This window comes from Malania oleifera, chromosome 7 (assembly GCF_029873635.1).
Source record: "Malania oleifera isolate guangnan ecotype guangnan chromosome 7, ASM2987363v1, whole genome shotgun sequence".
Taxonomy (NCBI): Eukaryota; Viridiplantae; Streptophyta; class Magnoliopsida; order Santalales; family Ximeniaceae; genus Malania; species Malania oleifera.
Window position 1 is genome coordinate 100433827 of NC_080423.1, and position 15159 is coordinate 100448985.

The 15159-nt window shown below is 35.7% G+C and overlaps 1 protein-coding gene across 2 annotated transcripts in view; it reads left to right on the forward strand.

The window, feature by feature from the left end:
- Positions 1 to 1502: 1502 nt before the first annotated feature.
- Positions 1503 to 15159, forward strand: part of LOC131159672 (protein EXPORTIN 1A) — a 34593-nt gene continuing 20936 nt past the window's right edge. For both annotated transcript variants that reach the window (XM_058114749.1, XM_058114750.1), the window contains exons 1-13: positions 1503 to 1912; positions 3282 to 3398; positions 11800 to 11892; positions 11986 to 12057; positions 12386 to 12493; positions 12576 to 12658; positions 13244 to 13382; positions 13486 to 13554; positions 13638 to 13715; positions 13894 to 13956; positions 14047 to 14091; positions 14372 to 14479; positions 14578 to 14676. In XM_058114749.1, the coding sequence (XP_057970732.1) occupies positions 1814 to 1912; positions 3282 to 3398; positions 11800 to 11892; positions 11986 to 12057; positions 12386 to 12493; positions 12576 to 12658; positions 13244 to 13382; positions 13486 to 13554; positions 13638 to 13715; positions 13894 to 13956; positions 14047 to 14091; positions 14372 to 14479; positions 14578 to 14676 (1173 nt within the window). In that variant the 5' untranslated portion in view covers positions 1503 to 1813. The remainder of the gene's footprint in view (positions 1913 to 3281; positions 3399 to 11799; positions 11893 to 11985; positions 12058 to 12385; positions 12494 to 12575; positions 12659 to 13243; positions 13383 to 13485; positions 13555 to 13637; positions 13716 to 13893; positions 13957 to 14046; positions 14092 to 14371; positions 14480 to 14577; positions 14677 to 15159) is intronic.

Genomic DNA, 15159 nt, shown 5'->3' on the forward strand with positions numbered 1-15159 from the left:
GAATTGCATTTTCCTTCATGTATCATTATGCGGAAAGCTATAAATAAATGAATTTTTTTGTTTTATAATAAAAAAAAGCCAAATTTAGACATTATTGTGAATTTGATAAAAAAACGATGGCAAAGTAATTTATTGATAGTGAAATACATAGGTCAAAATTAAACATATTGTTCACTGTTTTGTATTGTTGTTGTACTATGCACTGCTTTTACAGTTACTTAAATGTATTTTGGGAGCTCTATCTCTCATTTCGATGTTTAGATTTCAACTTTTCAAAAATAATATGTGGACTTAATTATTACTAAAAAACTTTTTAACACAAAATTAAATGCAAAAAAGAAAAAAACAATCCAATCTATCTTAAAAATTAAAAGTCCATCAACAAAAGATACAAAACAAATTATTTGTTTACCTTATGAGAAAATTAGAATGAAAAAATGAGGCTATGTTTTATTTTTAAACATGTCCTCTTGTTTGATAAAGGGAAAATGGAGAGAATGATTGCAGATAGGGGTGAGCATAATTCGGGGAAACTCGAACTAACCGATCGAAATTGGTTGGTTTGGTTTGGGTAAAAAAATTGGTTCAGTCGGTTCGGTTAAGCTTCACCAAAATTCAGTGAATCGGTTTTCAATTTGGTGAATAGGAAATATAAATTCAGTTAACCGATTATCTAATTTAATAATTAATTAAATATAAAATATAAATTAATATATGTTAAATAATTAAGTTTCACCAAAATTCAGTTTTTAATAATTAGTTTTAAATAATTTCGGTTAAATTCGGTTAACTGAATTACCCGAACATATAATTTGGTCGGGTGAGGTTCGGTTAATACCCCTTATTCGGTCGGTTCAGTTAATGGAAAAGATTAATTGAAATTTTCAGTTAATTTGATTAATTAACTGAATTTCACCGAACCGACCGTTTGTTCACCCCTAATTGCAGAAACAAAATACGAATAATAAAAAGATTGTTTCTAAAAATTGTCAAAGGTAAGTACTAAACATACTCTCATTAATTTTCCCTTTCAAAAAATGACCATTAAAAAAATCCAACTTCTCTTCTCAATTTTTTTTGAATCAAAAGATGAGAATAAAATTAAACTAGTTTTCTAAATTTTCTCTAATTAAAGGCGAAAAAGAAAAATCGGTCCAATGTAACTGAAAAATTAAAACCCAACAGCAAAAAATGCAAAATTGATCACTCTACCACATCTTCTAATTTTAATTATATTTTTCTGTTCAATTTTCTCAATGCAATTTAAACTTTTCCACCTCCAAAAATTTTAAGGACACAAAATTCCTCAACATTTCCCTTTATTTTTTTGTTTTTGTTTGGGGGACGAGAAAGTTAAGAATAGTCTCTAGTCTTCACTGTAGGCTTAAAAAGAGTCGCCAGTCGTGAGTCGTCCCCCCCTTTTCCCTGACCTGCGCTCGCCGCTCAGTCCAATTCTCTGATTTCTCTCTGTTCTAAATATTAAAATAAAAAAAAAAGAAAGAGGAGGGAAGATAAAAGGGCCTTCCCCCAAACCCCTCTCCCCCCCCCCCCCCCCGGGTCTTTCAAAGTCACTCACTCTGCTTGAATTTCAAGCTGTCCTTTTGTCCCTCTCTCTCTCTCTCTCTCTTCATAACTCGGTCTCTTTCTCTCTCTCGCCTCTTACCTCTTGCCTCTTCCCTCTTCCCTCGCAACTCTTACTATATAAAACGCTCTCTCTCTCTCTCCACAGTCCCAACTAGGGTTTCGTCCGTACTGTGCCTAGGGTTTTTGCTGCTGAGCTCCGATTTCCTGGATTCTGGTCAGGTCTGCTGCCATGGCGGCCGAGAAGCTTAGGGATTTGAGCCAGCCAATCGACGTCGCCTTGCTCGACGCCACCGTCGCCGCCTTCTATGGCACCGGATCTAAGGAAGAGGTGAACCTCCACTCTCCATTTCTCCTCCGCCTCCTTCTCCGTTATCTCTCTCCCTCTCCCTCTCGAGCTCTTATTTGTGTTGGCATGCCTTTGCTGCGAAAGTCTGCACATGTGTGCGAAATTACGATTTTGCATCCCGAGCTTTTCACTGTTTCGGATTTGAAAAAGTGAAGGACTTTGCTCTGTTTACGGTTTCTGTTTAGCTCCGGTGCACTTGCGTGTTTTCTTACATTTTGGAATCTAACGGAGCGTCAGCGCGTCAGTGTTTGGATATTTTTTTCTTTTTCGGTTTTTGATTTTAGGGAATGAAGTTTGTGGTTATGATCTTGCTTTGTATTTTACGGTTACGCTACATTTGGCGACTGAGAAAACAAAGAAGTACTAGGAAACAAATTTGAAGTTTCGCATTTTCTGCATTTTAGTTTTGAAGAGATTTGGAGTATTTCATTTTCTGCTGCCTGGTTATGTCTTTCAATTTTTTGACTCCCGAGCAAACCAATTGGAGCATTGAATACAGCAATGAGGGTTTTTGTTTCTTTTTCTAGAGCATGGATTTCCAACAGAAGCACATTATCTGTGTATGTAAGTTTATGTATATCCTCATGAAGTTATACCAAGGAATGATGCTGGCAGTTGTGAATTTAAAGTACTATTGTTATTTCGTTTCAATAATCATGGTGTATGGATCTGTTATAGAATCCTCCACATTATGATGCTCTAAACCAAAGACACGCCGTTATTATTCTTTAGGGAACATCAATCGTGATATGACCTTGTTTCTACACTCTGATCATGTGACAAAATCACATTGCTTTGGCAAATGTTGTAAGAAGTAGCCGTTAACCCAGTATTGTAGGTTCCACATTGAATTTAGGAATATTTCTATTTTCACCTTGTATCGTGGAAGATTTTAGCAGCAGTTGATCACTTTTTTTCATGGCAAGTGAAGACCAAGCTAAGTATTGCTTCTTGAAAGTTTCTTTTGGTTGGAAATATGATTTCTTCTGTTGCACCTGTTTGTTGAAACCCTTTGGTTGCACAATTCATGCACAAAGGAGTTGCTGTTAAGTGCTGTGAAAGGCTTCTGGAGCCCAAAGGAATGCTCTCTTACTTCTTAGCTTGGATTTGGGCATTCCATGTTTTTGATGAATCGGATGCAGTGTTAGTGAAATGAAAGATAAATTTACCTTCAAATCTTCAATGCCTAGATTAATGCTGGAAGTCAAGTTGCATTTCAAGTAGCATTCTTATATATATGGATATATGTTGGATCGAAGCCTATCCCAACAAAATGGTTTAATTGGAATTGTATTTATTGTGGAGGCATATTTGCTAACTAAACTTTTTTTTTTCTGTGCTGGTGAGATAGAGGACAGCTGCAGACCAGATTTTGAGGGAGTTGCAAAACAATCCAGATATGTGGCTTCAAGTGGTACACATTCTACAAAAGACCCAGAATCTGAACACAAAATTCTTCGCATTGCAGGTCAGTTGTAACCCTGAATTCAACCACAATCTTTAACAGTGTATTCACAACTATGTTGAACAACCAAAATAACAGCAGATAGTGTTTTAGATTTTTGTGCAAACTTGTATGGCCTCATTTTCTCCGTCAACATATCATTGTTTATTAGTCATGGAACTATCACCAGGAGTCATATTATTGTAAAAATTTGCATCTTCGAGGACCTGAAGAATCCATGTTTATTTCCCTCTCATGTGCACATACATTCATGTATATTGGACTGTTTGCTCTTGTAATGCGTAATTCTTTCGTGGAATGATTAGATTCCTTCCATAGAGATTATCACATTATTAGATCATATTTCATGAAGTTCTTGGTGGAGCATGTTAGATTTAGACATTAAAAAGAAAAAAAAGGGAGGGGGGGGGGGTGAGGAGCTTTTTGGATTATATTGGTATTTTCATATCCCATGTTTTGTGTTTTTTTTGTTTTGTTTTTGATTTTTTTGTTTGTAGTTTTTTGTATTATTTTTTTAATGATCGTGTACAAGGTCTTTTGGACCCTTGACTATTCCACCGGGATGATGGGCTCATCCTCTACCCTTCTCCACTTAAATTCCTCCAAGACTCCCAAGACTCGAAACCAGGAGAGTCTTGAGTTTACCACCTGAGCCATATCTCATGTCTTGTTATCCCTTGCCACTAATAAATTATTTTAATACAAAGTTTATATTCAAATTTCATTCAACATTTTGAAGGTGGATCGGTCGAAATAATATTTAGATTTGTTGCACCTTGCTATTCTGAATGGTGGGACCTAGCCTTTTTCCCCTAGACCTGAATTAGCTCCATGTGAATTATAAGATGATAGAATTTGACATTTGTGCTCCTCTAGGCCCAGAGTGATTATCTTTACCAAGTAGGCAGGTAAAGATATGTTCCTTAACAATCACATGGTAATAGATGGAAGTTCTCACTAGTAGTTGGCAAAACACTTAGGTTTTGTTTGGTTTGTGAATGACTATTAGTAGGAATAGCATGCAAGATAAGAAAAATGTAATGAAAATTGTATACAAATGTAATTATTTGGAAAGAAGCGAGACATGTTAAAGTTTGTTCTATTGCACTCAACACGGGATTAAAAAAGAACAAATATTCCCGTGGTGAAATTTGGGAATAGTTATTCTTTGTCTATTCCTTGTTATGAATTATATGAAATTTTCACATTGTTATTTGTTTTATGATGACAATGCTTTTTGTTTTTTTGCTTGGTGTAAACTACCAATTCCTCATTGTAGAAATATTAATTCCATCAACCAGACGTAAGCTTATTGCCTCCATGTGTATGATATCATTCATCTGCTTTTTGTTATTTTAAATAGAAAAAAAACAATGGAGGAATTTGCACATGTGGCGAGAAGAGAATTTGCAGCATTGTTGGATTTGAGTAACTATTTCTTTGGAGAATTAAATATATGATTGTATTGAATTTGCAAAATGAGGTTCCTGTGCTAGGTAAATCTTTGATAGAATTCCGGAGATAGATATCTAAATGTGGAACTTGACGAAAATGGGAAAAGGTTCTCAATTCTTGTTCTTGAGGATATTAGAGGAGATCGATGGTGATTGTCCATTGGTGCTCTTGTATATAAGTCTTTAGCAGGATGCTTGGGAGATACTAGGAGCACCACCTTACACCATAGATTAGGAAGGAAAAACCTTCAATTTGAGACTTGAAAAGGTCAACAATGGAGGAATTTGTATATGTGATGGAAAGGAAGCATGCAACATGTTGGATTTGTGTAACTCTTTCTTTGGAAAATTAGATATGGAATTCTCTGGAATTTGCAAAACGAGAATTTGGTGATTGGGTCTATATTGTTATGAAGGTAAAATTTTTTCATTGAATCATATGCTAAATTAACATCTCAAAGATTCATGTTGAATTGTGAAGGACAAAGCGAATTTCTTTTCATTTGAAAAAGGGGTAGAAATGTGTGCACTGAAAAATGGAATTTGTTTAGACAATATAGAAATAGTAGAGAATGGGTGAGTGGTTGGGTTTTGTTGGTAATAATTTGAAGGAAGATGCATGAGCAAATGTTTTCAGGCATATTGATGCTCTTGTACAATGGAATGACTTGAGCCTTAAGATTATAATTGATTGGGTGAACTTTTAAAATAGTACCTTAATTGGGAAGGCCCAAGTATATAGGACAAATATTAACTCAACTCGATTTCTTTTTAATGGCCTAGTTTCATTGGCTTCTGTTAAGGTCTAGGCAACTGAATTGCAACAATTGGTTTTAGAGGCTCAACAAAAAAAAGGCTTAGAGGCATTGTACAAAAGGTTTGAGCAGTTCATTTTTCTTCTTCTTCTTCTTCTTCTTCTTTTTTAATGTGAATTTGAAGGTATCTTTTTGCTTTGCATTTTGTAGAATGAGGAAGCATTGATACCGATGTGAGACATAGATATGACATCATAGGTGATACTACATTTTTCGAAAAAATGTCGATACGATTTGTTAGGGATACATTAACTAATTAGTAAAGGAGTGCTAATCTGAAAAAAAGGGGATGGATTTTGTTATCTGTCCTAGGAAACAATTTTCTCTCTCTCATGAACTTCTCTTTGGCTTCGATAGTACTAGGCAATGTGTAAGCGCTTGATTCAGATCAAGGGGGTTAGACAAGGTGGAGAGATTTAATTTCTATTCGTGTTTTGATGCTCTTGTACAATGGAATGGCTTGAGCCTTAAAATCTTAATTGATTGGGTGAACTTTTAAAATAGTACCTTAATTGGGCAGGCCCAAGCATATAGGACAAATATTAACTCAATTTGGTTTCTTTTTAGTGGTCTAGTTCCATTGGCTTTTGTTAAGGTCCAAGCAACTGAATTGCAACAATTGGTTTTAGAGGCTCAACTAAAGAAGGCTTAGAGGCATTGTACAAAAGGATTGAGTAGTTCAATCTTTCTTCTCCTTCTCCTTCTTCTTTAAAGTGAATTTGTAGCTATCTTTTTTGCTTTGCATTTTGCAGAACTAGGAAGCATTGATATCGATGTGAGACATAGATACAACATGATATTGATGTGGTGATACTACATTTTTCGAAAAAATGAGGATACAATTTGATAGGGATACGTTAACTAACTAATAAAGGAGCACTAATTCGAAAAAAAGGAGGGATGACTCTTGTTCTCTTTCTTAGGAAACAATTCTCTCTCTCTCTCATAAACTTTTTTTTGGCTTTGATAGTACCAAGCAATGTTTAAGCGCTTGATTTAGATCGAGGGTGTTGGACAAGATGGAGAGATTTAATTTCTATTCATGTTCGAGAATAACCTCTCTTGCACTCGATGGGTACAACTCTCGAAAGAGGCAACTCATTGGTTTGTTGATGGTCTATCAGATTTGGCTCGGCTAAAGAGGGTTTCATGGAAGGTCCACATGGGAAATCTACAATATTGGATGACGATTAGGTGGACGAGGGTGGGGAAGTATTTGGAGTCGGGGCTGGGTGGAAAGGTAAGAAATTTTTATGTTTGTTCTTGGTGGAGCAGAATGGGATGTTTGGCGAAGCTTTGTGAATTAGCTAAGTAGCTTCACCATCAATCTAGAGGTGGTTGTGTTGCAAGTCCTATTGCTCCTAGATCATGGACTCAGGTGATGATGGAAGGGAAGGTAGGTGATGGAGAAGATTGCATAAGTAAATTCCAATTAGGTAAGGAGGATGTTGTGCGTGGGAGAGAAGCTGTGGCTTCGGTGTTGGGACAAGCTGTAGTTGAAGGTTTCAGACCTGCCCAAATTGCTAAGGAGGCTAGGGTTTCAAAGGATGTTGTGACTCTAGCTGAGGTAGCTAGGGTTACGCTTGGGGAAGAGGAGGTTAGTTGGGCCAATTCCTTTGTTTTGGATTGGGTTGGATAATTGAAAAAGAAGGAGCCTCCTTTTTAATTGAGTTAGGCTGCATAATTAAACATGCCCATATTGCTCCGAGCCCTATTTTGGATGATAAGGATGGCTCGCCTCTTATGTGTCTTTTGTCCATCATAAGGGAAAGGACTGGGCCAATCAGCTCATAGATTTTGATAATGGGATGGCCGAACTCCCAAGCTTCAATTCACAAAAGCAGAATATTGAGAAGAAGACTATGCCCAATGTATTTCTCTAGCTCCTCAAGATACGTGGAATAAATCAATTGTGGAGCAAATTTAGGATTGATAGCTTGACTTCGAGAAATTCTCTTGTGGCAAAGATGGAACAATAAAGTATAGAAGTGGCTGATGATTTTGGTTTTGCAGAGGTATAAGAGCCTGATGTCGCCAAGGCTGATAGAGGAGATGGTGACTTAGGGTAGCAAATATGATGTTTTAGGCTTGAAGTTAGATGAATCTAAGGGTCCCAAGGTTTATGCTTGTTGGAAGGCTGATCTGACGGGTGCAGAAAAGAGGTAGCTATATGAAGAAAAGAAAAGGCTCTTCAGTGAGAATGTGCCAAATCTTTTTTGCTTAGAAGATGGGCAATTCTTGTGATGATGGGGCTAGTGAAGGAAAGGAGGAAATGAAATGGGGGGTTGATAATGATAGTTATGATCTTAGCGAGTTTGATTGTGCTGAGGGTTTGCTGTTGGATGAGTTTAGGGAACAACATGGTTATATTTTTAATTCATGTGATGTTTTAGGGGACATATCATATGTACATCTGTCTCCGTTGGAAGGATTTGAGGTTGTTTCTATTTTTGAGGACAATGGTTTGGTTAATGAACTACGGTGTGAGGACAGAATTTTACCTACACTAGGGGAGGAGATTCCAGTGAAGGATTTAGAAGCTAAAGATCTTATGGATAAATTCGATTTTAAGTTTTGTGATCTTGGAGGAAATAAAGTGCAATATGATGGGGGCAATGATAGAGCTAAGAAAGGTTAAAGGGAGTTTGCTAACTTGAAATATGGTTAATTACGACAAAAAGGATAGAAGAGGAGACTCCTTAGTTAATATTTTTTTTGGGGTGGATTTACTGCCCCCTTCAGTTTGTATCTTCTCTTTCTCATTCTATATATAAGTCATGTTTTTCCTTTTAGATTATAAATATTGAGGTAATTTTGATTTAAAATGTAAAAAAGGCACCATGCAAAATTATCAACTACACATTTTACAAACTACACTTGCACAATCATCAACTACATTCATATTACAGAATATCAGTCCAGCAAAGCAATGCCTTATGATGGGCAAAAAAAGATTACTGGAGAGTGGTGAAATGGAGATGGATTTAGAAAGGCTAGAAGGTTTGATGGCGCTCTACAAGTTGACGCAATAGCACCAGGGTTGGGAAGTCCAACGACTCCAATGTCAAAGAAACTGTGACTCAAGTCTCTCACCTTCTCAATTTTTTTTGGGGTTGTCTACAGAATTAAAGGGGCAACAGGGTGCAGGCAAGAAGTGTTCTAGAGGTGTCTTTGTGGTTTTAGAAAGTGTCTCAACTGTGTCCAATAATAAAAATAAATAAATTAATTTCTGACACGTGTAGGATACATGTCAGAGAGTGTCAGGCAGGTGTCAGTGTTCAACTAGGCTTCCATAAGTATCCATGTTTCCTAGCTGCAGAACATTGTGCGCTGACTGGTAGGGAGGGAAATGAGGTCATTCCTTGGTAAAAAAATGGTTGGTTTTTGTTCAGGACTCTTCTTAGAGTTGAAGGAAGTTGTAACTGATACTGGTGCTGATTTGGTGGACCTCCAAACCTGATGCAGGATCTGTTGGCAGAAGAGAAAGTAACTAGAAAATTAAGGAAAAATAAAGATAAAGCAAACAAAAGTGTTAGGAATTAAAAGAAAAGGGATACAATGTCCCACCAAGTGTGATTTCCATTGAAGTCTGACTCGCAAATCTCAAAATTTGATCTTCAACAGATTTTTGGGGGGGAAAAAAGGAGGAAGATAAGAAATCATAATAACACAACAGCAGTTATCTCTTCAATTTGAGAATTGGGTCTGATGAGCGTAAAGAACAATTGTTAGATTGTTCAATAAAATTTCTTTTTCTAGTTTCTACAAAAATAATTATGAGATCAATAGAACACATTTTGAAATTCAAATCTGAGATTTGTTTGGCCTTCTCGGCCTTTCTTTGGGTCCATTCTTTCGAGTTCTTTAGGGGTTTTCCCAAACCTTGTTAGGGATTGGTAAGGCAGCGCTTTTGTAAATTCAGTTGTTTCCAAGTTGTTTTGACTTCTACTCCACATTTGATTTTTTTTAGGATGCACACGAGGAAGTGTTGTACGTATTGTGTGTTTTGAGATACTATACATTCAGGCAAAAGATGGTTCTTTTATTTATGAAGTGTTTAATAAAAGTCGCTACATATTTTGCTTTTCTTGAGTGAATCTCACAATCCTTCACCAACAAGTCTTTAGTTCCCTCCTCTTGTTGTTCCAACTCGTCAATAATTTGTATGACCATCTGGTGACTATTTAATTGAATTTTTTTATGTGATACACACACATAGATACTTGTTATGCCCCCCCCTGCCCCGCAAACAAACAAAATTTTTTTTTTGGCGTATGCTACTGCTTCGTTGTATAGGAGGACTGTGCTACAACTGAGGTAATGAGGGGCAGCAGGAGATTAGATTTCATTGATTTCAAATCTTGTTCCCAATCCATAACAATATAAGCTCGAGGTTTCCTTTGAATAAAAGAATCAGATTTGATTAGTGGATTATCTATGGAGAGTAATGAGTAGGAGAAAGATGGTTTTCACATTAAGAAGCAAGATGAGTCAAATTACTGATTTTGGAGGTGTTTTTTGATTTTTGATGAAGATAATTTGGTTGAACCGTTGAAATGCAGATGGCATAGAAGTCCTGTAAAATGTTGAGGCTAAGCAGTCTACTACTAGCGGGCATGAACGTATGGAAAATGTAAACATGGGCGACGAAGAAACATAATATCCAAAAAGTAAAAGTTGCCGAGATGAGAATGCTTAGATGGATGAGTGGTATAACATTGAAAGATAAATTAAGAAATGAACATATTCGTGGTAAGTTAGGTGTAGCTCATATAGAAGATAAGATAAGGGAGGGACGACTCAGATGATATGGACATTTGCAATGTAGGCCACATAGTGCACCTGTGAGGAAGAGTGACTTAGTTACTGTGGGGGGCAATAGAAGGGGTAGGGGTAGACCTAAAATAACATAGGAGGAGATAGTGAGTAAGGATTTAATATCCTTGAATCTATCAAAAGAAATGGTCCATGATCACATAAATTGGCGGAAAAGGATTTATATAGCCGACCCCTCCTAGTGGGACTAATGCTTGGTTTTGTTGTTGTTGTTGTTGTTGTTATTGGCTAGGGATCCAATGAAAATTGGAAGTTACTTAGGACATGCTGTTGTTTGGGATTTATGGGATAGATGTGGCTCAATGTTGCTTTTGGGGGCCAGGAAATTATAATTCTCGATTCGATGAAATGAAAACTGGGTGTTGAAATACTTCAAGTATTTTATAAATTATGGCAGAGGGCCTTTAAAAAGGACTCTTAATAATTTAACTCCCATCTTCTCTCTCTCTCTGTTTATCTGACCTCTTTTCCTCTGTTTATTTGTACTCTCTACTCAGTAATCTCTACTCAGTATTTCGTTCTCTATAAAAAATGGTGCAAAATGTTTCACACTTCATTTCTGTTGACTCTAAAGGGCATTATGGGCTGATTTAAATGATGGCAGAGGGCCTTTAAAAAGGACTCTTAATAATTTAATTCCCATCTTCTCTCTCTCTCTCTCTCTCTCTCTCTCTCTCTCTCTCTCTCTCTGTTTATCTTACTCTCTTCTCCTCTGTTTATTTGTACTCTCTACTCAGTATTTCTTTCTCTATAAAAAATGGTGCAAAATGTTTCACACTTCATTTCTGTTGACTCTAAAGGGCATTATGGGCTGATTTAAATGAATGAGGAATCTGGTCCTCCTTTGAACAGTTGCTTCTGTGGACTATAAAGTCAAGTGGGTCATAGTTTACTTTGAAGCACGGATAAAAGTCAAAGTCAGTTCGCCTGATGAAATCTATTTACTAGGTGGTTAGAAATTCCTTTTTTGGAAACTATGAAGCAGTGAGTCAATGACAATGATTTGTTGCGTTGATGAAATTTTCTCATTTTTGGCTTTAAATTATTTCGAAGTCATTATATGTAGGCTTGTACTTTGTATTTGGATGTAAAACCTTAAGACTTCCTATTGTATATTGTTTTTATACACATCAACAATGATATGTTGCATATGCATTACTGGCTGCTGTCCTTCTGAAGATATTATGGTTTTCAAGTTGTTAATCTGAACTTGAAGTAAAACCATGTAGTTCTTTTCCTTTCTTTCCTTGCCATTGGGGTTGTAGGTATTAGAATACATTATTCTAATTTTGCATGCAGGTTCTGGAAGGTGTAATTAAGTATAGGTGGAATGCGTTGCCTGTTGAACAGCGTGATGGAATGAAAAATTATATTTCTGAAGTCATTGTTCAGGTATGAATCAATATTTATGTAAGGTGTGTACTTACAAGGGCATATGTTAAGTTGATAATACTTCATTTTTTACTTTAAATCTATTGTGTTTAGCTTTCAAGTGATGAAGCCTCCTTTCGTCGAGAAAGATTATATGTCAACAAGCTCAACATTATATTAGTTCAGGTAAAGTGTGTTGCTTTCTAACAGGAGTTTGTAAACTATTGATTGTGCCTGCTATTGATATTTTTAAAATATGTTGAACTATTCGTCATGATTGTGGCATGGTTTTATAGTAGTAGTCTTTTGCCATTGTTTTTTGTTTTTTTTTTGATTTATGGATTTCATGGTATTTCAGTTGATTGATCATCCCACCTTTGGTGTTTACCTTTTTAAATTATATATACACATATTTTTCTCTTCAATAAGCTGCATGGGATATGTTTTTATATGCATTGTTGAAGGTTAAATTGTTGGATTTGTGTTATAATTTTTACTTGTCTTCAAAATACAGGTTCTGAAGCATGAGTGGCCAGCAAGATGGCGGAGTTTCATTCCCGACCTTGTCTCAGCAGCAAAAACTAGTGAAACAATTTGTGAGAATTGCATGGCTATATTGAAAGTAAGCCTCATGCCGTCCCCCTTGTGTAAACCTTTTTTTTTCATATTGGCAAAAGTGAGTAATGCAAACTGTTTATCATCAGCTTCTAAGTGAAGAGGTTTTTGATTTCTCGAGGGGGGAAATGACTCAACAGAAGATCAAAGAGCTTAAACAGTCGTTAAATAGGTAACTATGTTCATTTGTTGTCCTTCTTGGTTACATCATGCTTTGTACTAATGCTGAGACATTGTGTCTTTCTAATCCTTGTCTTCTACTGTATTGAGTTTCAACTTGCTAGATGTGGTTATTGTATGAATCTGATGGTGTGCAGCTAATAAATGCAATTTTTCCAATTTAACAAATTTGAAGTTATTTCTGGTATGTTCAACTAATAGGATTTATTAGAAGTGGTTATGTATCTTCTAACTGATTTTGTTTCAACTCGTTTTGAGATTTACATGTCTTGGTGTTAGGCTTATTTACTCTTTTTCACCAAGCTGTTTCTTATTTATTGCTTAGTCTGGAAATTGTCCAACTGCCATATTTTCCTGTCAGTTTTTAATTTTGAGTCCCTATGTTTATTTTGATCTTTGTTGGAGGTCCTGCAAAATATTTATATATTATCTAATGTGATGTTTTTGTGCTTCATTTTAACTATAAATTTGTGTCTTGCTTTCATGTTTTCTTTTTTGGTTGAAACATATCCCTTTATTCAATTTTATTTGTCTCCCTGTTATAGTTTACTAAGAATTTTGTTTGGCTTTGTGACAGTGAGTTCCAGCTCATCCATGAGTTATGCTTATATGTGCTATCAGCATCTCAAAGAACTGAGCTTATACGGGCAACACTGGCCACCCTGCATGCATTTCTTTCATGGATTCCTCTGGGCTACATATTTGAGTCTCCACTGGTTTGTACTTGGTTTTTGAGCTAATTATATTTTGTGCTTATCTTCATTTATATGACGCAATTTCGCTTTTCATCACATTATGTTTTCTTCTTGTGTCTTATAGCTGGAAACACTTCTGAAGTTTTTCCCTTTGCCTGCATATCGGAATCTTACTCTCCAGTGCTTAACAGAGGTATTTTTTTTTTCCATTTGATTCATTTGTTTTTGCTTCCTTGGCAGCTAAATGTTCATTTTTGTATGTCCTGATTCTCACAGGTTGCCGCCCTTAGTTTTGGAGACTTCTATAACTTGCAGTATGTGAAAATGTACAATATTTTCATTGTTCAATTACAGGTTGGTCAGTATATAGTTTATATCAGTTCTGAGCTTTGAAGATATTTTGTTTGGGATGCTTGGTTTTATATCTTAGGTTTGTTGCTTATAAATATTTCTTGTATTATATATTGAATCTATTGTTGTTTGTTTTTGTTTGTTTTTATTGATTCTTGCTGTATTTTTTATGCCCATGTAGTCTATTCTCCCACCTTCTACAAACATCCCTGATGCTTATGTTCATGGATCCAGCGAAGAGCAGGTGAATATTTTCTTCATAAAGGATTATGATTTGGTTGAAAATTTAATACATTTTGATAACTTTAATTTATTCTTTTGTTTGTTCTTATAGGCATTCATTCAGAACTTGGCGCTGTTTTTCACTTCATTTTATAAGGCAAGTTTCTTCTCGTAGTGACATGCCTTCTTTTGATTTAATCATTTGCGTTGGTAAGCTCTATGTAAGTGCTGGAGATGATTAGTAAAATGATGGTTGGGTTAAAGGGAGGGATGACATTGTTGTGGTTGGTACTCACCCGTAACAATGAGATCCGTTTTTGGGAGAACTAAATGTTTTCTACTTAATATTAAAGTGGGCAAGCTTTTATTGTAAGCTTTTAAGTGATGTTTTGGTGGCCTTGAAGAAGGAATGATAATAACATTTTTTTTTAATGCAGTCTCACATTCGAGTGCTGGAATCCAGTCAAGAGAATATATCTGTGCTTCTTTTGGGTCTTGAATATCTCATTAGCATATCATATGTGGATGATACAGAAGTTTTTAAGGTACTAATTGGTGCATCTTCTTGGCTCTATCTCTTTGGAAGTTTATTTTCTTAAGTTATTGCTAGACCTGCACTTTTTCTGATGGTATTATCAAACAGGTCTGCTTAGATTATTGGAACTCCTTAGTTTTAGAGCTGTTCGAACAACATCATAATATTGAGAATCCTGCAGCAGCTGCTAACATGATGGGGTTGCAGGTACATTATATATTTTATTTCTGACTAATGATTCTCTGCTGCTCAAGTATAATATGGATTTTCTTTAAAATTTAGAAGATTTCTTTGTCTTCTCTGAAACTTTTTCCTTACTCTTGTTCTAGTACTGACTGGTGCACTAGCTAGGATCTTTTACTTCGTCATCTTTCAGTTTCTCCGAGACAAAAAATTCCTTTTTTATTTTCCAGTTTGATTTTGTCCTTGTGTTTCTTATAAAAAAAAATTACCTGTTCGTTGTTCGTTACTTTTTATTTATATTTCTTTATGATAATGATGATATATGTAGTGCGAAATATTATTGCGGAAAATAAAAATGAGCTGTCTTCTATTTTTATGGGCAAATTTTCCAACAAAATTTCCATTTGAGTTTATAAAATTTTGCTATTTTTGGTTGAAGATGAGTATGGGCTCTTAATACCAAGATACTGCAAAAGGTTGCTATAGTGCCCTGTAAATATTTGGGGC